At 40.7% G+C, this 25,792-nt stretch overlaps 1 protein-coding gene and 1 pseudogene across 3 annotated transcripts in view; both read right to left on the bottom strand.

The window, feature by feature from the left end:
• CATSPERT (catsper channel auxiliary subunit tau) overlaps positions 1-25,792 on the bottom strand; it is a 185,603-nt gene that overhangs the window by 121,901 nt on the left and 37,910 nt on the right. For all 3 annotated transcript variants that reach the window (XM_076005813.1, XM_012738994.3, XM_012738993.3), the window contains exon 9: positions 17,077-17,220. In XM_076005813.1, coding sequence (XP_075861928.1) covers positions 17,077-17,220 — 144 coding nt within the window. The remainder of the gene's footprint in view (positions 1-17,076; positions 17,221-25,792) is intronic.
• LOC105856956 (TLC domain-containing protein 3A pseudogene) lies at positions 19,524-20,289 on the bottom strand (annotated as a pseudogene).

Below are 25,792 nucleotides of genomic sequence, written 5' to 3' on the forward strand. Positions count from 1 at the left end.
GGGCTTGCCCTCTTGCAACACTGCCTTTAGAATGTTATTCTGGGCAGGGCATGGTGGCTCACGCCTGTAATCCTAGCACTCTGGGAGGCCCAGGCGGGCAGATTGCTCGAGGTCAAGAGTTCGAAATCAGCCTGAGCAAGAGTGAGACCCTGTCTCTACTATAAATACAAAGAAATTAATTGGCCAACTAATATATAGAGAAAAAATTATCCAGGCATGGTGGCACATGCCTGTAGTCCCAGCTACTCGGGAGGCTGAGGGCAATAGGATTGCTTGAGCCCAGGAGTTTGGGGTTGCTGTGAGCTAGGCTGATGCCACGGCACTCACTCTAGCCTGGGCAACAAAGCGGGAAAGAGTGTTATTCTGTAATGAAGTTGGGATAGCCTGCTGGAGGCCATGTGGAGAATTCAGGGGCCCCAGCTGACGGGCAGCACCAAGAAGCTGACGTGTGAGTAAAGCCATCTTGGTTTATCTATCTATTTCTACAGTCATCTGACGGTAATTGCACAACTGAGTCTAAGCAAGATCTGAAGAATAAATGCCCAAACAGTAAACAGAGTCATGTAATACAACTAAGTTTAGAGTTCCTTGTTATGTAGCAATAGGTAACTAACAACATCACTTTTAGAGGATGACCAGAAACCAACTCATTACCTTGATAATTAGGTAAATCATGAAGAGAAAAATAAACATTTGTCCTGCCTTTCCTATATGAACTGTATGACTGGGTAACTAACTAGTAGAGAAGTGTAAATCTTTCCTTATAAAATTATTCTTGTTAATAAATGAAAACAAAATAGTAGAATTAGAATATCACCATTTGCATCACTTAATGCTTTTAGGAATTGAGTAACAATGGCTGTTAACACAAAAGAAAAGCAAAAGGCAAACATCATGGGCTTCACTATAAAAGAACACAACATTAGTTTTGCCAAAGGAATCACATTCCAGTTTGATAAGTTATTTGCATTCAGCTGCCAGTTTCCAAAATATACCTATGATGGAAGAACACATTAAACTGTACCAAGAAAATGCAATCAACAAAATCCAGACTGAGAAACACTAATGGTCTGAGCTCTTCAACAGATAAATTATAAAGAAAAGAAAGGTTTGCAGGGAAACTTATAGATTAAAAGAAACATAAAAGATACAACTTTTTAAATGGGAGAAGCTAAACTTAAGGGTCTAAATATGCACCATTGGGTACCAAAACCATAAAGAAATGCATAGCAGTGATTAAGTCAGGATAGTGACTTTTAGAAGGAGGAACAAGGCTATGATTGGAATGGGACCCAAGGAGGAACTTAATGAGTAGCCAGTAAAATTCTATATCTTGATCTGGATGGTCATTACAAGTGTGTTCAATTTATGATAACTTCCTAGGCTATAAATTTGTTTTGTGTGATTTTCTGTATCTGTATTTTCTTTTACAATTTTTTTAAGTTTAAAAAATATTAAAGACCTTTATGAAAAAAATTATAAAAGTTTATTAAAAGAGATTAGAGAGACCTATAGAAATGGAGAGGGGAAGAGAGAGGGAAAGAGAGAGAAAGATATGAAGATTCAAAATCTTTTTTTCTCTCTCTCTTTATTTACCTCTTTTTTTATTTCAGAGTATTACGGGGGTATGAATGTTTTGGTTACATAATTTACTTTTATGCAGTTTGACTCAAAGTTATATGAGTGCCCATAAACAAGAAAGTGTGCATTGTACCCATCAGGTGTGAATTTGCCCGTCCCCTCCACTCCCTTGCCACCTGCTTGGTTTCCATTGAGTTTTAACACCATCTGTGCACATGGGTGTCAATCAATTAGTTCCAATTTAATAGTGAGTACATGTAGTATTTGTTTTTTCATTTTTGTGATTCTTTGCTTAGAAGAATGGTCTCAAGTTCCATTCAGGTTGTTAAAAAGGTATTATTAGTTCACCATTTCTTTATGTCTGAGTAGTACTCCAGAGTATACATATATCATATTTTATTAATTCGCTCATGTATTGATGTAAATTGTTCCCAAATTGTTTTATAAATCTAATTCCAGTCAAAATCCACCTAAGCTTCCTTTAAGTAATTTCACAAATTAACTCTAGAATGTACATGGATGTGCCATGATCCAAGAATAGCCATAACATTGATGAAGAAGAATATGGTGGAAGAACTTGCCCTATCAACTGTCAAGACTATAAAAATATAGTAATTAAAACATTGTAGTATTTACACAGAGATAAGTAAATTGTTCAATGGAATAGAATAGAGAGGCAAAACATACCAAGTGCATATATGGATGCTTGATTTATAACAGAGATGATACTGGAGGTCCTTTAACAAGGAAAAGACTATTTAAATAGTCTATATAAATAGACTATGAACTATGTAAATAGTTCAGAGACAATGAAAAAAATGAAAATATTTCACATTATAATTTTAAATCATATATAAGTTTAAGTGTAAAAGGAAAGGTAAGAAAATATTTTTAAAATCTTCCTGATTCACAGTAGGGAGATTTTCTTAAACAAGACACAAAATAATGCTGAACATAAAAGAAATATTGATAAATTTAGCCATACTAAAATTTAGAACTTCTGCTACTACAAAAATTATAAAGTGAAAGAAGACAAACAGAAGACAATTGCAATCCATATAACCAATAAGATTTAGATCTAAAATATATAAAGAAGTCTTACAAACCAATAATAAAAGATAAAAACTCCATAGAGAAATGGCAATAGATATAAATTGCCACTTCTCAAAGCAGAAATCATATAAAGTCAATAAGCATATGGAAAGATATTAGTAAATAAAAATTAAGCGCATAAGGAAATATGATTTTATCTTCACTAGATGGCATAAATGGAAGAAATATCTCAGTTTGAAACAGTATGTGTATGTAATAGGAATGCTTATAAACTGTGGCAGTTTCAGTTAGTAATGATTATTTTGGAAAACAATTTTGCATTACTTTATAAAGTAGAATATTTACATATCTTAGATCCATAAAATGCACAAGAATGTTCAAAGCATTGATCATAGTATGAAAATACTAGAAATATTCCTAACATGATAGGCAAAATTCTAAAATGGCTGACAAGATTCCTACCCTTTGTTAGATTCCACATGAATGAGATCATACAATACTTGTCTTTCTGTATTTGGCTTATTTCACTTAACATAATGTCCTCAGGATCATCTATGTTGTCACAACAACAGGATTTCATTTTTTTTTTTTTAAGGATAATAGTATTCCATTGTATATATCCATTTATCTGTTTATAGATACACAAGTTGATTCCATACCTTGGCCTTTGTGAATAATGCTGCAATAAATATGAGAGTGCAGTGCAGAAGCCTTTTAATTTCATCAGGTCCCATTTATTTATTTTTGTTGCTGCTGTGATTGCCTTTGAGGTGGTCTTCATAAATTCTTTGCCTAGGCCAATGTCTAGAAGAGTATTTCCAACATTTTCCTCTAAAATTCTAATAGTTTCACACCTAAGGTTCAAGTCTGTTACCCAGCGTGAGTTGATTTTTGTGAGAGGTGAAAGGTGGTCTTGTTTCAGTCTTCTACATGTGGCTATCCAGTTTTCCCAGCACCATTTTGTCGCGCCCGCCTCGCCAGCAAGGAAGACGCGGCAACCGGAGTTCTTCTGACAGCGCTTTAATGGGGATTGCTTAACTGGTTACATGCGGAGGATGCCGAGGCGTTCTCGGCGGCTGCTTATAAAGGCAGTAAGTACACTGGGCATTGTCTGATTGGATAAGGCACTTGGAAGGGAGGAGACAAACTCTGCACATGCGCTGAGCACTTGTTTGTCAGACTAACAGCACGGTTTGACCAGGAAGCGGGCGCCATCTTGGAATGGCGTTGCCACCGCGCCCCACATCTCCCCCTATTTTATTAATTAAATGAGAACTGAGCAACCGTTTAGCAAGGATGCAGAGCCTCACTTACCCAACAACAACCACCTTACCTCGTGCAATGAGCAAAACTCTGAGATGTGCAAAGGCTGGTTGTGGGACTGAGGACATGCCTTCTCTGGTGCAATGGGAGAGATCCCTCAGAGTGCAAAGGCCATGTCTGCCAAATGCCTGGGGGTAGGAGCGGGTGCAACCCAAACCTAGGCTAACCCTTAAGCATGGTCAACCACACCTGTGTAGACTGTCCCAGTTCAAGCGCAGCAAATGCCTGTGCCAATACCACATGGTCCCTCCGTCTCTGGGCCTGCAGCCTACAGATGCACCACAGTCCACCAACAGCCGCAACGATCAGCAAAACGGCCACGGCTGCAAGACCGGACCATTCCTTCAGATGATGGGTGGCTTGTTGAATCCATGCTGTCAGTCCTGTAGCAAGGCTCAGATCCACACGAGTGGAGTTCACGTGCATGATGGCCAGTCTCAGGTCTCTGAGTGAGGAATCAAACTGTGCAGACCAGTTGCCTGTTAGATGCCTAGACAGCTGTCTAGAAAGATTAGCGGCAAAGGTAAAGTTCTCATAGAGCACAGAAGTGACAGAGGCCGGTCATTCTCCACTCACAACCCAGCTGCGCAAGCTGCCAAAGAGTGTCCACCTGGTCCTGTACTAAATCCACTCGCTGATTCAGAAGCATAATCCCACCCTTCACATGGGCATTCAGAGTGGCTTGAGTGTCGAGGGCTGCGGCTACTCCAGCAGATAGATTGTTGAGAGCCTGAGCAGTATGAATCGCAGCTGTGATCCCGAAATCTCTGCGAGATCTAAACAGAGTCATAGAGCTAGGAGCTTCAACAGGAACAGGAATGTATCAGTAGTCAAGCAGGCATCTCCTTTGTCTTCTGTCCTGTCCTTTCCTTTGTCATTTTTATTTTTGGTACCTTTACATTTCTTTCTCTCCCTTTTCTTTTTTCTCTCCCTTTTCTTCTTTCTCTCCCTTTTCTTCTTTCTCTCCCTTTTCTTCTTTCTAGGCCTTCTCCCTTTGTCTGACTCTAAAGTACTGTCTTGATGGTCAGCAAAGGTCCGAATTCGGTTCCGTCCCACGCATCAGTTCTGAAATCTCCTCTATTGAGGTCGTCTCCGCTGGTGCCTCAAAGTTGTTTCGGCTCCCGGGTTTCGGCACCACTTGTCGCGCCCGCCTCGCCAGCAAGGAAGACGCGGCAACCGGAGTTCTTCTGACAGCGCTTTAATGGGGATTGCTTAACTGGTTACATGCGGAGGACGCCGAGGCGTTCTCGGCGGCTGCTTATAAAGGCAGTAAGTACACTGGGCATTGTCTGATTGGATAAGGCACTTGGAAGGGAGGAGACAAACTCTGCACATGCGCTGAGCACTTGTTTGTCAGACTAACAGCACGGTTTGACCAGGAAGCGGGCGCCATCTTGGAATGGCATTGCCACCGTGCCCCACACCATTTCCCCCAGTGTATGTTTTTGTCTGCTTAGTCAAAGATTAGTTGGCTATATGAGGATGGTTTTATATCTGGGTTCTCTGTTCTGTTCCACTGGTCAATGTCTCTGTTCTTGTGCCAATCACAAGTTGTTTTAATTGCTATAGCTTTGTAGTATAGTTTGAAGTCTGGTAAATTGATACCTCCTATTTTGTTACTGCCTAGGATTGATTTTGCTATACGGGATCTTCTCTGGTTCCATGCAAAGCATAAAATTATTTTTTCTATATTTATGAAAAATGATGATGGTATTTTGATAGGGATTACATTGACTCTGTAGGTCACTTTGGGTAGTATAGATATTTTAACAATGTTGATTCTGCCGACCCATGAGCATGGTATATTCTTCCACCTGTTTATATCCTCTGCTATTTCCTTCTTCAGTGTTTCATAGTTCTCCCTGTAGAGGTCTTTTACCTCCTTACTTAAATATATTCCTAGGTACTTAATTTTCTTTGTTGCTTTTTGAAGGGAATTGAATCTTTGATTTGGTTCTGACTTTTAAAAAGCTTCTGCAAAAACAAAGAAACTGCCAAGAGAGCAAACAGATAACCCACAGAATGGGAGAAAATTTTCACAAACTACACATCCAATACACGGCTGGTAACTAGAATTTATTTAGAACTCAGGAAAGTCAGCAAGGAAAAATCAAACAACCCTCTCAAAAAAATGGGCAAAGGACATGAACAGAAATTTTTCAAAAGAAGACAGAATAATGGCCAACAAACATAAGAAAAAATGCTCAACATCTCTAATCATCAGGGAAATGCAAATCAAAACTGCAATGAGATATCACCTATCTCCAGTAAGAATGGCCTTTATCCAAAAGTCCCCAAACAATAAATGTTGGCGTGGATGCGGAGAGATAGGAACACTCCTACACTGCTGGTGGGACTGCAAACTAGTTCAACCTCTGTGGGAAGCAATATGGTGATACCTTAAAGCGATATCAATAGATCTACCATTTGATCCAGCAATTCCACTACTAGGCATCTACCCAAAAGATCAAAAGTTACTTTATGAAAAAGACACATGCACCAGAATGTTTATAGCAGCACAATTCACAATTGAAAAGTTGTGGAAACAACCCAAGTGCCCATCAATACATGAGTGGATTAATAAAATGTGGTAGGCCGGCCGAGGTGGCTCAGGCCTGTAATCCTAGCACTCTGGGAGGCCGAGGTGGGCGGATTGCTCGAGGTCAGGAGTTCGAAACCAGCCTGAGCAACAGCGAGACCCCCATCTCTACTATAAATAGAAAGAAATTAATTGGCCAACTAATATATATAGAAAAAAAATTAGCCGGGCATGGTGGCGCAGGCCTATATTCCCAGCTACTCGGGAGGCTGAGGCAGCAGAATTGCTTGAGCCCAGGAGTTTGAGGTTGCTGTGAGCTAGGTTGATACCACGGCACTCACTCTAGCCTGGGCAACAAAGTGAGACTCTGTCTGAAAAAGAAAAAATAAATAAAATAAAATAAAATAAAATGTTGTATATGTATACCAATGAGTACTATTCAGCTATAAGAAACAATGGTGATATAGCACCTTTTATATTTTCCTGGATAGAGCTGGAACCCATTCTACTAAGTGAAGTATCTCAAGAATGGAAAAACGAGCACCACATGTACTCACCAGCAAATTGGTATTAATGGATCAACACCTAAGAGAACATATAGGAATAACATTTATCGGGTGTCGGGCAGGTGGGAGGGGGGAGGAGGGGAGGGGTATATACAGACATAATGAGTGAGATGTGCAACGTTTGGGGGATGGTCACGCTTGAAGCTCTGACTCGAGGGGAGGGGGGGCATGGGCAATATACATAAACTTAACATTTGTACCTCCATAATATGCTGAAATAAAAAAAAAAAAGAAAACATGCGAGTGCAGATATCTCTTTGACATACTGATTTCATTTCCTTTGGATATATACCTAGTAGTAAGATTATTGGATTATACAGTACTTCTATTTTTAATTTTTTCAAGAACCTCCATACTGTTGTCCATAATGGTTTTACCAATTTACATTCCCACCAATTCCCACCCCTTTCTCCATATCCTCACCAGCATCTTATTTTTCTCTTTTTGATGACAATCATTCTAACTGAGATGAAGTCATATCTCCTTGTGGTTTTGATTTGCAGTTACCTGACGATTAATAATATAGATCATTTATTCATATACCTTTTGACCACTTGCATGTATATATGTATGTATATATCTATGTATGCATTTATCAGAGATAGGGTCTCATTCTGTCACCCAGGCTGGAGTACAGTGGTGGGACCAGCTCACTACAACCACAAACTTCTAAGCTAAAGCAATCCTCTTGCTTCAGCTTCCCAAGTACCTGGGACTACAGGTGTGGGCCACCATACCCAGCTTATTTTTTTATTTTTTGTAGATATGGGATATTGCTGTGTTGCTCAGGCTGGTCTTGAACTCCTGGCCTCAAACCATCTTCCTTCCTTGGCCTCCCAAAGTGCTAGGATTACAGGCGTGAGCCAACACTCCTAGTCTTATATGTCTTCTTTTGAGAAATGTCTATTCAGATCTTTTGCCCATTTTCTAATTAGATTATTTGGGTTTTTGCTATTGAGTTTTTTGAGTTCTTTAATATTCTATCAAAGACTAGGGAAAGTAGGGGGAAGAAGAGGTTAATGGGTACAAAGTTACAGTTAAGAGAAATAAGTTCTGTTGTTCTATTGCATAAAAGGGAGACTACAGTTAACAATAATGGGCCAGGCAAGGTGGCTCACGCCTATAATCCTAACACTCTGGGAGGCCAAGGCGGGCGGATTGCTCAAGGTCAGGAGTTTGAAACCAGCTTGAGCAAGGGCGACACCCCATCTCTACTATAAATGGAAAGAAATTAATTGGCCAACTAATATATATATGGAAAAAATTAGCCAGGCATGGTGGTACATGCCTGTAGTCCCAGCTACCTGGGAGGCTGAGGCAGGAGGATCACTTCAGCCCAGGAGTTTGAGGTTGCTGTCAGCTAGGCTGACGCCACGGCACTCACTCTAGCCTGAGCAACAAAGTGAGACTCTGTCTCAAAAAAAACCAATAATGTACTGGATATTTCAAAACAGCTGGAAGAGAGGATTTTTGAATGTTCTAACCACAACAAAGATATAACAAGTGTTCGAGGTAATAAATATGCTATTTATCCTGATTTGATCATTATGCAAAGTATACATGTATCAAAGCAACATGCTGTACTCCATAAATGCACAATCATTCTGTGTCAATTAAAACAAAATTAAGGAGGGAATCAATATGGTGGACGAGAAACACTGCCAGACAGTGTCTCTGCAGAAAAGACAGATTCTAGCAGAAATTAGAAGAAAGAAGCAAGAAGACGAGCTACAGCGGACGAGGGTCGGAAGAAGAGATACCTGAGACCACGGGAGACTCCACGGGAGGAGGCTGCGGAGGAGAACTGGAAGCTGAGATCGCCGGAGCAGCCCAGAGACCAGCAGGAAGGATAGGTGGGTCAGTCACCTTCCCCCCCCCCCCCGCATCTTGGACTGCTGGTGGGCTCCCCAGCGGGTGGAGAGACATGCAGACACTAGCCCAGAGATGGCCACTGCCATTGAGCGGCAAGCCAGTAGTGGACGTGGCACCAGGCTCCCAAATCCCTCGGGGCACCTCCGTGTGCACAGACCCGAGCCGTGCAGCAGGCGCCATATTGCCTCATTCTCCCCTCCGCCGACCCTATCCATGGCTGCCCAGAGACACAATATAGCCACCAGCCGGAAGCACCTCCAGGGAATGGGTCCTTCTCTTTTGGGGCCCTACAGCTGACTAGGGGGAACTCAGACCGTGAGCTCCCTAGTGCCGGCCCTCCCAGGTGCTGCTGGCATGGTGATCCAAGGAGAACGGGGCAGACCCTGGAGAGGCTGAGAGACATAGACCCAGCTTGGGCTCCCTGTGGGTGAATTGGGACCGGAACTCCTCTCCCTGGTGGAGATATAGTTTGAACTCCGGGACCCAGAAGTCAGACCTACAGACCAGATCCCGTGCACCGAGGTCTTGCATTGCCCAGGGCACAGAAGGGATATACCTCAACAGCCTACTGAGGTGTGTGTGCCTTCAGGGGCAGATCAGTGTCCTAGAGGGCAACCCTCCCCACAAAAGGAGGCCGTGTGCCCAGCCCAAGTGGTGTTCCTGTGCAGGGAACCCCCCGGCCGGCATCACAGCCAGGGGAGGCCTGGTGGCATGAGGTCTGGCCTGCTGGCAGAGGCCCAGGAGTAGCTGTGGAGTTGGGGAGGGTGGAAAGAAGCAAGGCCCACTCCAGACTGTGGGTCTCAGACAGCCCCACCCCCACACGCAGACTCTCTGACTGAGCGGGGGCCATTCCAGCCCCTCCCTGACAGCTTTTCCTGGAAGCAGAGAACAGAACTTTGACCCCTGCTAAGGGCATTGGTGGTGCCTGAGGGCAGGCTTACCCAACCCAGCTCCGCCCAGACTCTCTCCTAGACCAGCCCTCACTGAGGGGGAGAAAAGGACACACCTGGAAGTCCCAGGGCCCCACCCACCACCTGAGGCACTAGAGTGCCTCTCTACAGGAACAAGAGCTGCCAAACAGGACACAAAAACAACAGCGTAGCCTGTTCCTTCAAGCAAGCGCCACCTACTGACAGGGAGGGCATCCTGCATACCCTTTTCACGGCACCTACTGACTCATTATACAGGGAAGGGTCAAATCTCACCCACAGACACCACCTACTGGCTCAGACACTAAACAAGGTGTGTGATTACCCAAACGAAAACCTAAGGGAAAGAATCAACAACTGATCACCATGGGAAGAAATCAGCGAAGGAACTCAGGAAATATGAAGAACCAAACGGAAAACACACCCCCAAAGAGGAGCACCAGCCCCTTAGAAACAGACACCAACCCAAATCAGGCAACCAAAATGACAGAAGAGGAATTCCGTATGTGGATCATAAGAACACTCACCAAGCTGCAACAACAACTCAATAACCAACACAAAGAAACCACAAAAAGCCTCCAGGAGCTGGAAAAAGAAATGGACACAATGAAGAAAAGTTTAACCGAACTCCTGGAAATGAAGAATGAATTCAGGGAACTACAAAATACAGTGGAAAGTCTCAAGAACAGGGTAGATCAAACAGAAGAAAGAATCTCAGAGCTTGAAGATAACACCCTCCAACTAAATAAAACCATCACAGAGATAGAGCAGAGAAACAAGAGAAAAGAGCAAAGCCTACAAGAGATGTGGGATTATGTGAAGAAACCTAATGTGAGGGTCATAGGGTTACAAGAAGGAGAAGAAGACAACACCCAAGGGTTGGACAAGCTATTTGAAGATATAATAGAGGAAAATTTCCCAGGCCTTGCTCAAAATCTCGATATACAAGTTCAAGAAGCTCAGAGGACCCCTGGGAGATTCAATGCAAACAGGAAGACGTCCTGACATGCAGTCATCAGACTGACCAAAATATCAACTAAAGAGGCCCTTCTAAGAGCTGTAAGACGAAAGAAGCAAGTGACATACAAGGGAAAGCCAATTCGAATAACACCAGACTTCTCTAATGAGACTTTACAAGCAAGGAGAGACTGGGGCCCCATTCTCACTCTTCTGAAACAAAACAATGCTCAGCCTAGAATCTTATTCCCTGCAAAACTAAGTTTCATGTATGAAGGAGAAATAAAGACATTCTCAGATAAGCAAAGTCTCAGAGAATTCACCAAGACCAGCCCTACAAGAAGTACTCAAAACAGTGTTATACACAGAACACCATAATAAAAACTCACGAATATAAAAACAACCAAAACCCAAAGATTAAAGGCCAGATATTACAATGGATCAAGAGAGAAATCAAAGCAACAACATCCAACCCAACAGAAAGAACAGTAATCTACCTTACCTATCAGTTCTCTCAATAAATGTGAATGGCTTAATCCACTCAAGAGACATAGGCTGGCTGAATGGATTAGAAAATACAGGCCAAGTATATGCTGTCTTCAGGAAACACATCTAACCTGCAAGGATGCATATAGACTAAAAGTAAAAGGGTGGAGATCAGTATTCCAGGCAAGTGGAAGCCAAAAGAAGGCTGGCGTGGCAGTTCTAATTTCAGACGATTTCGTTTTTAAACCAACAAAAGTAGTTAAAGACAAAAATGGTCATTATATAATGGTGAAGGGCATAGTTCAACAAGAAGAGATAACAATTTTAAATATATAAGTACCCAGCTTAGGTGAACCTAGTTTCATAAAGCAAACCTTACTGGATTTAAGCAAATTGATTAATAGCAACTCCATAATCACCGGAGATTTCAACACCCCACTGACGGCACAAGACAGATCCTCCAAACAGAAAATTAATAAAGAAATAATGAACGTAAACAAAACTCTAGAACAATTGGGTCTGACCGACATTTACAGGACATTCTACCCAAAATCCACTGAGTATACGTTCTTCTCATCAGCTCACGGGACATTCTCTAAGATTGACCATATCCTAGGACACAAAGAAAACCTCAAGAAATTTAAAAAAATAGAAATCATACCATGTATCTTCTCAGATCACAGTGGAATAAAAGTAGAAATCAGCCCTAACAGAAAACTCACATTTCTACACAAAAATGTGGAAATTAAACAACTTCCTACTAAATGATTACCTCATAAATGAAGAAATCAAGATGGAAATAAAAAGATTCTATGAACAAAATGACAATGGAGAGACAAGTTATCAACTCCTTTGGGAGTTGATAACAACAGATAATTTATGAATACTACAAAAATCTTTATGCACACAAACTGGAAAATGTGGAGGAAATGGACAAATTTCTAGAAACACACAGCCTCCCTAGGCTCAACCAGGAAGAAATAGATTTCTTGAACAGACCAAGCTCAAGAGCTGAAATAGAAACAGCAATTAAAAATCTCCCTAAAAAGAAAAGTCCCAGTCCAGATGGTTTCACACCCGAATTTTACCACACTTACAAAGAACTAGTACCTATCTTGCAGAAACTATTCCACAACATCGAGAAGAATGGAAACATCCCCGACACCTTTTATGAAGTGAATATTACTGATACCAAAACCAGGAAAGGATGCAACAAAAAAAGAAAACTACAGACCAATATCCCTAATGAATATAGATGCAACAAAATCTTAGCTAACTGAATCCAGATGCTTATCAAAAAAATAATCCATCACGACCAAGTGGGCTTCATCCCTGGGATGCAGGGATGGTTCAACGTACGTAAATCTATAAATGCAATTCACCACATAAACAGAAGCAAAAACAAAGACCACATGATTCTTTCAATAGATGTAGGAAAAGCTTTTGACAAAATTCAACACCCTTTCATGATACAAACACTTAATAAAATAGGCATAGAAAGAACATACCTAAAAATGATACAAGCCATATATGACAGATGCATAGCCAACATCATACTGAATGGGGAAAAACTGAAAGCATTTCTACTTCGAACTGGAACCAGACAAGGCTGCCCACTATCTCCACTTCTATTCAACATAGTGCTGGAAGTCCTGGCTACAGCAATCAGACAGGAAAGTGGAATTAAAGGTATCCAAATAGGGGCAGAAGAGACCAAGCTTTCACTGTTTGCTGATGATATGATATTATATTTAGAAAATCCCAAAGATTCAACCAAAAAACTCCTGGAACTGATAAATGAATTTAGTAAAGTCTCAGGATACAAAATCAATAGGCATTTATTGAAACCTTAAAATTTGTACCCCTATAATATGCCAAAATAAATAATAATAATAATAATAAATTAAATTTAAAAATTCCCAACCCTGTTATACATTCCTCACATAATGACTTTCCCTTGTGTGTGTGTGTCTGAATATAACAGATTTTATGTGTATGATTAGGCTACATCATTTGACAAAAGTGATGGAATTTTGCAGATGTAATTTAGGTTCCAAATCAGTTCACTTTGAATTAATCAAAAAGAACAGTATCTTGAGTAAGCATGATCTATTTAAGGTCACTTTGAAAAGGTACCGAGCCATTTATGAAGAGAGACGTTTTAAGTATGAGCAGAGATTTTCCTGCTGGCCTTGAAGAAGCAAACTTCTATGCCATGATCGGGCCAAATGATAATGCTGCTGGCCAACACTTTCATTTTAGCCTTGTGAAATCTGTGAACAGAGAATCCATTCACACTCTGCCCCAACTTCTGACCTACTATGAGAAAAAAGTAGATGTTGTTTTAAACAATTAAGTTTGTGATCATTTTGAAGCAGCAACAGAAAGGTAGTATACCTAATGATCATTAATAAATAAATGAAAATTAAATTGCAGCATATTCATAAATTGGAATGCCATGAAACAGCATAGATGAATTTTACAAACATAATAGTGAGCAATGTAAGCAAAAACAAATAATGTATTATTATTTAAGCACTCTACATAAATGATCTTTTTAAAAGCAATTTTCCAAAGGCAAGAAATAAAAATAAAATCCATAGAAGTAGTTAACTTCTGAGAAATAGATAAAAGGATGAGATAGGGGAGAAACTCATAAGTAGATACAAACTATCCATATTGTTTTAGGTTCCAGGTTAGCTTAGGTACGGGTTGATGGCATTATATTATGCTATATATAATTTACATTAATATTAATATTATAGATAAATCTATTTGTTTTATTAAATGGTATATTTAAAAAGTAATATACAAACCTAGAATAGCTTCCTATTTCTCTTAGAATAAAATCCAAATACGGTCTACAAGGCTCTGAATAATCTGGTCTCTACCCATCTTGTCTCAATCCACTTTCCCCCCTACTTCCTACTCCATCTACACTGGGTGGCTGCTGCTTCTAGGCATATGCCAAACCGTTTTTTATCTTAGAACTTTCACACATATTCACACAGTAATTCCTCACCTCTGGATCTTTGGTATGCTAATCCTTCTTTCCTTTAATGTTAACACAAATGTCTCCTGACGATTCTTATAAAAATTAGTCATCTTTATTTTTTACCATCTTTTTAATACCTTCATAATTTATTTCTTAATTTATAATTTAGTATGTATTTGGTTACTTTTTCTGTCTCTATTCAATATACTCTAAGTGCTTTGAGGAAAAATACTATGCTTTGAAAAATCACCATTGTATATGTGGTACCTAGAGTAATGCCTGGCATATCCTAAGCATTCAATAAATGTTTGTTGAATGGATACAACAGACTAGAGAAAAAAAGGGTTCCTTGGTCATGTCAGCTTATGTTTATGAATTAATTTATAAATCTGAGAAAAATGTATACACATACACACACTTATTTTTAAAATGGTCAGGATTTCTGCTTCTGGACTAGGTTACTTCAGATCAATCATCTCACCACATTCATAAAAGCTGTACAGGTTGGGCTCAGTGACTCATGCCTGTAATCCTAGCACTCTGGAAGGCCAAGGTGGAAGGATCGCTTGAGCTCAGGAGTTCAAGACCAGCCTGAGCAAGAGCAAGACCCCGTCTCTACTAAAAATAGAAAGAAATTAATTGGACAACTAAAAATATATAGAAAAAATTAGCTGGGCATGGTGGCACATGCCTGTAGTCCCAGCTACTCAGGAGGCTGAGGCAGCAGGATCGCTTGAGCCCAGTAGTTGGAGGTTGCTGTGAGCTAGGCTGATGCCACAGCACTCTAGCCAGGGCAACAGAGTGAGATTCTGTCTTTTTTTTTTTTTTTTTTTTTTTTTTTTGAGACAAAGTCTCACTTTGTTGTTCAGGCTAGAGTGAGTGCCGTGGCATCAGCCTAGCTCACAGCAACCTCAATCTCCTGGACTCAAGCGATCCTCCTGCCTCAGCCTCCCGAGTAGCTGGGACTACAGGCATGCGCCACCATGCCCGGCTAATTTTTTTTTATATATATATATATATTTTTTAGTTGGTCAATTAATTTCTTTCTATTTATAGTAGAGACGGGGGGGGCGGGGGGGAGGGTCTCGCTCAGGTTGGTTTCGAACTCCTGACCTCTAGCAATCCGTCCGCCTCGGCCTCCCAGAGTGCTAGGATTACAGGCGTGAGCCACCGTGCCCAGCTAGAGCCTCTGTCTTAAAAGAAAAAAAAAAAAGCTATACAGAATATTTTTTAAAATTTTGCTTGAAAGTATCAGAGTGTTATAAAGGCAGCAAGTATTTGCAGATCCAAAATTCCAGATAGAAAGGAAGTCCACAAACATTGTGCCCATCATTTGGGGCATATTTTTCCTTCAAAGCATTTGTGCCTTGAGGTGGCCAAGAGGTTAAGAAGCTGAGCAGAGCTTTGAGATAGATAGATATAAAAGGGTGAGAGAACAAAAACCAGAGTTCAGGGCTTTCTAAGAGTGAGAAACTCTTGGCAAATATCCATATTTTCAGTTGGAACCCCAAAGGGCTATAAAATAATAAGTGCCTCTTTAAATGTTATGACCTGGTTGCCTCTTGTGCCTCCCACCAGTTTCAGTCCTAACACTAGGAATAAGAGTAAACCAGATAATTACTAACCCCCCCAACAGGAATTAAAGCCAAGCTTCAAATCATTTAAATTTCAGTTGAATTAAGGTGATCAGAGATTGCTAGTGTTGTAACCCTAGCTGCTACCAGATACAAATGTATACCTTTACTATATACATTTATAATCAAGAGCCTCAAATTAGTTCTATAAATTTTCAAGTAAAATGTCTGGTACTCAATCAAAACAACTAGGGATATGACGATATAAGATTTGACTGAAAACTAAGAGAAAATGTCAATAATAGAAACAGACTTGGAGGTCCAGAAAATGGACTGATCATACTTGAACTTTAAAATAGCAATAACTGCTATGGACTGAATGTTTGTGTACCCCAAAATTCATATGTTGAAGCCTTAATCCCCTCTGCAATGATACTTTGAGGTGAGGACTTTGAAAGGTAATTGGTCAGGAGGGTAGAGCCCTCATGAATGGGATTAGTGCCCTTACCGTAAGGGACATGATAGAGATGATCTCTCTCCACCATGTGATGATACAGCAAAAAGGCAGCCATTAGCAAACCAGGAAAAGGGCCCTAGCAGGAACCAAATCAGCCAGTATCCAGATCTTGGACTTCCCAGCCTCCAAAACTGTGAGCCATTCAGTCTATGGCATTTCTTATAGCATCCTTAGCTGACTAAAATAACGATTAATATGTCTAAAGAATTAAAAGACAAGGCTATGGATTTTGGCAGAGGAATGGAAACTATAAACATGAAGAAAACTTCCAAAACTGACAAAGAAAATAACTGAGATTAAGAATTCAATTGGTTTAATTGCAGATCAGAAACAAAGAAGAAACAGTATACCAGAATATAAATCAGAGAAAAAAGCATGAAGATAAAAGGAGAAAAACAGAAAAAAGCATAAGAGACCTATGTAATACCTTGTTGAATGAGGAAACAGAGCAAGTATTATGCTTTCTCCTTTACAAATGACTTTTCATCTCATTTTTTGCCATTAACACTGACTTTTCAAACAAAATACCTAAATTTGATAAGTAAAAATCAGGAAAAAATCTCTGAACTCATGAAATAGCACCATAATGAAAGTTTCTAAACTAACAGCAAGCCCATGTCTCAAGGGAGAAATTAACATATTATACAAATAACCCGTAAGATGCAAACTTATATACTTTTTTACCTTTCCCGAGGTGGTTGTTGAAGTTTTTCAAGTCTTACTACAGATGGCTGGTTGGGAGAGTGCAGAGTTTGAGTCCCAACACTAACATTCAGGTCTGGGGATAAGAATGCTGGATATTCTACTGGCTGTGGCATAATAACATTTCTGCAAAATAGTAATAAAATTAAATATTGAAATTACACAGAAGTCCACTTCTAAAATCAGTAGCAACTATCACTTTTGAATCCTCTCTTTTATACTTTTCAGCTTACCTGTTTACCTTGGGCCATCAGAGGACAGAGCTAGGAAGAAAGGTAAGAGTCAGATACCCAGAGAAATACTCTCTTGATTATCCTCACTACTAAGATCACAGACAGCAAGATGGGAAAGGAGAGAAGGATCTGAAGTTCTAATGAGAAGTAGAAAGTATTTGAGCACAGACCTCTTTCCCGATCTTTAGACTCAAATGTCTATCTCCTGTGTATTCCATTTTTTTAATCTATTAATTCTTTGAAATATATTATGTACCAGCACTGTGTTCATATAGCTATGTATATTACCTCATTCATTTTTCACAGCAAACCTATGAAATGAGAATTATTAGATCCCAATTTAAATGTAAGAAAGCTAGCCAGAAGCATTGGCTCATGCCTATAATGCTAGCACTCTGGGAGGCCAGGAGTTCAAGACTAGCCTGAGCAAGAGCAAAACCCCATCTCTACTCAAAATAGAAAAAATCAGCCATGTGTGGTGACATATGCCTGTAGTCCCAGGTACTCAGAAGGCTGAGAGGCAGGAGGATCGCTTGAGCCCAGGAGTTTGAGGTTGTGGTGAGTTATGATGATGCCATTGCACTCTGGCCAGGGTGACAGAGTAAGACCGTCTCAAAAAAAAAAAAAAAATACACACACACACACACACACACACACACACACACACACGAAAGCTACGGTTAAAGGGATTTTTTTTATGTGGGTCACAGGACTGTTTTTACTGGAAATCAGTATTTCACAAAGGAAAATAAGTTGGGAAATATTAGTGCAATTTAATCACCATGGGGTGACTTATAAATATATACTGATAGTAAAAACAAACAAAACAGTAAAAAAAATGATAGCATTTTATGTTTTTTAAAAGGCACCCATTAAAGACTGAAACAGTCAAAATTTGAGACACTATTATAAATCATTCAGTTCTTCAAAAGTTCATGGACAATGAATTAAAAGGCACTTTAAAAATTCTAGTTTTTTACTACCACTTGAAAAAACATGGTAGCAGTCTCTGAAACCCACCCTTGTTAAGGAATTAGTGTTTGCACCATCCTTGTTAAGGAATGATTAGTGTTGGCACCAGAGGATCCTATCTGCAAGTAGGGGTGAAGGTGTCAGTCCACAGGACATACTCTGGCTAGGCTGCTGCCGTCTTGCTCTCCAGCCTTCTGTGGCTAAATGGGCAATGGGCTTTGGACCACAAGCTCTGTCTTTGTAGGAAGCTCTGGGAAAAGTACTCCACAGTCTAGATGAGGTACCTCATGCTTTGCAGTATAGAAGTCCATTTCTACTTCATATGAAAAGGACAGTGCCAAAGAGTGGGGTTACCCAGTAAATAGCTACCAAAGCCATCATTTCACTTTGCCTCTCTAGCTTTTATGAGAGCATCCGATGCGTATAGATATGGGGAAAGCTGGGCATGAGGAGACATGCTAATAAAAGACTAGTATTTGTGACTGCTTGCAACAAGCTCACAAGTTTGACACTGGTCTTTTTACCAAGTCTGCCTGTAAAGGTGGTGCTGACCTCTATTGGCCTCCTTACCTACTCAAGTACTTCGAGTTCCCAACGCTGCCTCCTACTCTGCTGCCAGTGAGACTTCTGATTGTAAGTCAATAAACATGAGAATTCAATGTTGACATGGATGAGAGGATAAGGCAAAGAACCAGTGGGTTATCTGGTAAACAATAAAAACTACCTACCTACAATGATTTTCTTAGGCCAGTGTCGCAAGAAGACACTACTTCAAGAGCTAAGTCATCACTTGCTTCTGCTGGCCCAGTATCGTGGGTACTGCCCTAAGTGGTCGGGAATGTGGGTGGCTGCCAATGTTAGGGCCATGCAGGTGCCCAGACACTTAACACCCTGATCTACCAATCTCTACAGCCTGTGCTCCTACCTCCCAGAGCTCTTCCGATAAAACCCAAGGAAGATCCTTGGGCTTGCTTTAAAACCACCTTGCTGCCAGTAAAGGTCTGACAGGATGTAATAGTTGTTACTAAAAAAAAAAAATTTTTTTAAAGTGCTTTTTTTGTAAAAGGGGCAGGTTAGAAGAGGGAAGGAATAAGAATATTCTTTAGAAAAACTCAAATCCATCTGTTTATCAATATCCAAACGGCTGAGCCCACCCAGGGCACGATACGGTCCATGGAATACTGAGTGGAGGAGGCACCCTCACTGTCTGACTCCTGGGAGCATTTAACCATCCTTTTTGGCTTAGGGGGTATCAAAGAGCCAGGATGCCTTCCTGCACAGCAGATAGAACCAGTAGATCTGAGGAGCGATGAGGAAGGCATTGGCCACGTTGCAGAAGAAAGGAATATTGAATGGCACCTGGAGCAGGCTCAGTCCCTGCTGTTGGCCGTAGGACCAATACATGAAGGGGAAGAAAAGGATCCCACAGGAGAAGAAGGTGGCCAGTATGGGGATTCCATTCACCTTGTACAGAAGGGTATGCTGCTGCTTTAGGTGAATCAGAATTCTGCTCAGTGACACAAATGGAGTGCTCAGTTCTGCTGTGAAGATGCAGCCGACAAAGAAGTTCCCCAGGTCTCCCCGGAGCCTCTGTGCAACTGGCACAAGGACAAATAGAATGGCCGCATTGTTTGTGATCATGAGGCGGTTTTGACTTAGGAAGTTTCTAAAAGTGGTGGAGTGCCCATGGTTCTGATCTCTGGTTCAGTACCATTCACTGAGGTACATGGCGTAGGAGTCATAGACCATGTATGGAATCAAAAACCAGACATATTCTCGGGCAAGCCAGTGCCTGCCGTTGACCACGTCGCTGCAGGAGCTTAGATGACGATGCCCGACCCAGTGGCCAGCACAGCCTGCACTGAAGAAACCAGCCTGGTGCCGATCATCAGGCAGTTGGAGTCGGTCCATTCTGGCCACGCAGCACCCAGATGTAGAGAGTGAAGAGCCCTGGGAAGAAGAGTGACCCCCAGGCCAGCGTCAGCAGCATGGGTGCTCGCAGTCCAGCAGCCTCGCTCGGCTCCGCTCAGCGTGGCTCATATGCTGCGCGCGGCTCCCGGGTTAAAGGGATTAAACAACTCCCTCCTCCAAGGTCTTACAGCTGGTAAGTGGCAGAGCTAACATTTGAACAGTCTCTTTGACTATAAAGCTCATATTCTTCAACACTATTCTATACTATGCATAGTAGTAAGCACCTTAAACTCAACATGTCCAAACTAGAACTCACCATTTTCCCATTTCCCAAATATGCTCTTTCCTCAGTATTCCCTGGTTTAGGAAATAACTGCACCAGATATATACCTAGAGGTCTATAAATGTGAATAACATCTTTTTTCTCCTCCCTATTCCCTTTCTGTCATCTTCTGTCTTTAATCAGTCACTTCCTAAGTGTAGGAGATATGATTAAATATTCTAAATATCTGACAAATTAATTTGTTCCTCTGTTCCACTGTATTAGTTAGGGTTGTCCATAGAAATAGAACCAACAGGATATACATTAAAAAGAAAGAGATTTATTATAAGGAATTGGCTCATGCAATTATAGAGGCTGCTCAATCCCAAGATATGCACAGTCAGTCAGCAAGCTGGAGAGCCAATGGTATAATTCTAGTCTGAGTCCAAAGGCCTGAGAATCAGGAGAGCCAATAGTGTAGTTCCAGTCCAAAGGCTGGCAGGCTGGAGACCAAGAAAGAGCTGACACTTCAGTTTGAGTCCAAAGGCAGGGAATAGCTGATGTCCCAGCTCAAAGGTAGTCACGCAGGAGAAATTCTCTTTTATTTGCAGGAGAGTCAGTCTTTTCATTGTATTTAATTGATTGGATGAAGCCCACCCACATCAGGGAGAACAATCTGCATTACTCAGTCTACCAATTTAAATGTTAATCTCATCGAAAAATGCCCTCCTCCCAGAATGATTTTTGATCAATATCTGGGCACCTTATGGCCAGTGAAGTTAACAGATAAAATTAACCATCACAATTCCACCCCTTGTTAACTTGGCACCTATATTCATTTCCTTCCACCATACTTAATCACTAAATGAAGACAATAACAAGGTCTTTGTTCCACCTAACGTTACACAACTATCCTGCATACAACCCAAAACACACTAACTCCTTTCCCAGAAAAGAAGATAAAGTTCTTGAGTGATGTTTACTTTTCTCCTTAATATCCCAAAATATAAATATTGTGATGTAAAGTTAATAATACTTAAATAATATGATATAACTTCAATACATCTTATGTTACATAAGGGGATAAGAGAGGGAAGAAAACAAAGATCTTGGCTGGGCGTGGTGGCTCATGCCTATAATCCTAGCCCTTTAGGAGGCCGAGGCTAGAGGATCATTTGAGCTCTGGAGTTCAAGACCAGCCTGATCAAAAGCGAGATCCTGTCTCTACTAAAAAAAATAGAAAGAAATTAGCTGGACAACTAAAAATATATATATAAAAAAATTAGCCGGGAATGGTGGCGCATGCCTGTAGTCCCAGCTACTTGGGAGGCTGAGGCAGGAGGATTGCTTGAGCCCAGGAGTTTGAGGTTGCTGTGAGCTAGGTTGATGCCATGGCACTATAGCCTGGGCAACAGAGTGAGACTCTGTCTCAAAAAAATAAATAAATAAATAAAACAAAGATCTTTGCACATACACACACACAAAAATATGTATTAATAACAACATAAGGAGAAAATACTCATGACAATTATAATCCTTGTTTCTGAAATTGGTCACATGGTCAATAGCCTGCATTTATAACTACCTTCTTCCTCTACCCATTCAGTATTTCCTTTGCTTTCAGCATTAACCTCAGCTGGTCATAGATCTTTACCTGATGGCATGATCCAAACTTTCATTCCTTAAGTGTCTAGGCCATGAGTAGTCCTACCTAGATTGGACTGTTGTAGTTTTCCGTTGAAACCTTAATCACAAGGGATGGTAATATTAAGAGATGCCCAAGGGATCTCCTATAGTCCAGATACATTCTTCTTTACTTCCATTGTGCAATAACAGTTCAATTTCCCCTTGGTTGTTAGTATCAATCACCCAACCAGTGCAGTAATTCCCTTCTTTACCTGTTGATTCAGAGGCATGAGGAACCCAGAGTGGCAAGGTGGCAGTTATAACTTCCAATTAAGAGGAATCGTTGCATGTCCTAGTAGAAGCATTCCTCCCTTTAGAACTAAGACTTCTAGCCCAGAAGAAGATAAAGTTGCAGGAAAAGGAAGCAAAAATTTTGTTACAAGATCATTAGGAGTAATAGGGAGTGGTACAACTCCCTTTCCCATCTTGATTTATGGACCCCTGAATCCTGGTTATGGGAGAAGAAAGCACAATATATTGGTCACTGATTCAGAGCATATACAGCCTTCTGGAGAACCTTGCTCCAGCTCTGCAAGTGCCACCTAGCTGGAGCTATCACTGAGTCTTCAAAAGGCTGGCCATTCCACAGTTCTATCCAGCTGCTTCAGGATAATGGAGAACATGGTTAAGACCAATTAATTTCGTGATCATGGGCCCACTTATGTACTTCTTTGGTTGTGAAGCGAGTTACTTGGTCAGAAGTAATGCCGTGTGGAATACTATGATAATGAGTAGGCATTCTGTAAGTCCATGGATAGTAGTTTTAGCAGAAGTATTGCATGTAGAAAAGGCAAATCTATATCCAGAGTAAGAGCAGGCTTGATCACATAATACCATTTCCATTTGATGATGGAGTACTGCTATGCATGCCCAGTTTTATGGCTTGGTTGCATGCCCAGTTTATGGCTTGGTAGGTCAGATAACACCCAGTTCATGGTGGACAGCTCAGGTTGCATGGCAACTTGGCAGCCTATGGTTAAACATTCAGTCTCTAAGCCCAGTAACAGGCCAAAGCTGTTTCTCAAAAGCAGAGTAGTTATCTGCACAGAAGAGCAGGGCTTTGCTCCAAAATCCTAATGGCCTTTATTGCAAGTCACCTATAGGAGCCTGTCAAAGGCTCCAAAGAGTATTTCTTCTGCCACTGATATTTCAGATATCATTAGATCTGTTGGATCATATGGCCCAAGTGGCAGAGCAGCTTGCATGGTAGCCTGGACCTATTACAGAGCCTTCTCTTGTTCTGGGCCTCCCTCAAAACTAGAAACTTTTTGAGTTCCTCAGTAAATAGGCCAGATTAAGACACCCAAATGAGGAATAGGTTACCTCCAAAATCTGAAAGGGTCTACTAGGAGTTGTATCTCTTTTTTTGTTATAGGAGAAGTCAGATTCAACAACCCATCCTTTACCAAAAAGGGATATCTCATACCACCCACACCACTGGACCCCTAGAAATCTCACTGAAGTAGAAGGCCCTGAATTTTTGTCAGATTTATTTCTCACTCTCTGATATAAAAATGTCTTACCAATAAGTCCAGAGTAGTTACTACTTCTTGCTCACTAGGTCCAATCAGCATAATGTCATCAATATAATAGACTACTGTGATATATTATAGAAGGAAGAGGCGATCAAGATCCCTGGGAGCTAAATTACAACACAGGGTTCGAGATTGATATACCCAAGTTAGGCCAGTGAAAATATAATGTTTGCCTTTCCAGATGAAAGCAAACTGCTCATGATGGTCGTTATTATTAGTAACAGGTATGGAGAAATGAGCACTTGCCAGATTCATAGCTACATGCCAGATAACAGGGGAAATGTTAATTGCACAAGCAATGAGACCACATCTGATACAGCAGCTGCAATTGCAGTCACCACCTGGTTAAGCTCGCCATAATCCACTGTCATTCTCTAACATCCATCTGTCTTTCTCACAGGCCAAATAGGGGAGTTGAATGGAGATGCAGTGGGAATCACCATCCCTGTGTCTCTCAAGTCCTTAATGGTGACACTAATCTCTGTAATCCCTCCATGAGGTATTGTTTTTTGCTTACTATTTTCCTGGATGGAGGGAGTTCTAGTGGCTTCCTCTTACCTTTTCCCACCATAATAGATTTCATTCCACAGATAAAGGAACCAATGTGAGGATTCTGCCAGCTACTGAGTATATATCTATTCTAATTATGCATTCCAAAACTGGGAAATAACCACAGGATGGGTTCAGAGACCCAAGGGGCCAACTTTAGCACAAGATGGACTTGTGCTAAAATTCTATTTATCACTTGAGCTCCATAAGTCCCTATTCTGATTGCTGGACCAGAGTGACATTAAGGGTCTTCTGAAATTAGTGTCATTACAGAGCAATGTGTCTAGTAGTCCCCAAAAGCTCTGATTGTTCCCTTTTCCCCAGTGCACAGTTACCATGGTAAAAGGCCATAGATCCTTTTGAGAAAGTCTGGGAGAAAGACAAATAGTATAGGTTTTTAGAAGTACATGAGGGTCCTTCTGTGAGGGACCTGACCTCCCCATCATTCAAGGAAATCTGGGTTTGTAAACTGGCTCAAGTCTGGGAATTGAATGAAGAGCCATGACTCTCTGCTATTATGATGTGTGTTATACTTATGCTCACTCAACTTAGAACTTTTCTGCTTACATCAAGTAAAAATCTACTTAGATCAAGTAGATCTAAGTAAATCTACTTAGATCAAGTAAAAATTTAACAGCCTCCCTATCTATTCACTTCTAGGACATCGTGATCAATTAGTCAACATCATAGGTTTGCCCTGCTAAGACTATACTGATTGCTGCTTTGACCCTACTGTCTGTTATGGTAACCACAGCCACTTTGCCTTTGACAGTTGAATCCCTGCACTTGGCTCCTGCCACCCTGGGATCCAGTTATTCCCACTGCATTTAAGTTTTCTAATTCAGTGACTGCAGTTCTGATTGCAATGTCTGACCCACAGAGAAGAACAATCACACAGCTCTTCAAGAATGCCAGGGCATCCTTTACAAATTCACTTCTCACAGTCATGATAAAATGTGTGTTTTCTGGACCCTCCCAGGAAAGGTGAGCAGATCTTAAGTGGCAAATCCATTTTAATATTATAATTTCCCTAAGCCTTTGAATTCCTTCCTCTACATTAATCTGGCACTTCTAACTAACTGTGGGCCACCTTTTGTTTGATGTTTCAGCCATCCAACTAAACAAGTTGTTAGAGCCCTCTTTAACTCCCCAAGCTACAATATTAAATGCAAAAAAATAGTGAGGCTATATCAATAAATTCAGCCTGATCCAACTTTATTTTCCTTCCACCATTATCCTATACTCTTAATATCCATTCCTACACATGTTCTCCAATTTCTGTGTAATTAGAAAACTGTGTAAATTAGAAAACTCAAATAGCTCTTTTGGAGTGTAGCACATTCCTGAGGACTCAGAGGAGTAAAATTTACTCACATATAAGAAGCATAAACCTACAATGATGATGATGGTGACGATAAAATATTTATTACTTGTATAAGTAGCTAACAGCTAATTAAGCATTTTACAATTTGCTACCATGTTCTAAGTGCTTTATATGTAACTTATTTAATCAATATAGTAATTCAACAGGGTAGTTTTTATTTTTATCC

Source organism: Microcebus murinus, chromosome 8, assembly GCF_040939455.1.
Source record: "Microcebus murinus isolate Inina chromosome 8, M.murinus_Inina_mat1.0, whole genome shotgun sequence".
NCBI classification, from domain to species: domain Eukaryota; kingdom Metazoa; phylum Chordata; class Mammalia; order Primates; family Cheirogaleidae; genus Microcebus; species Microcebus murinus.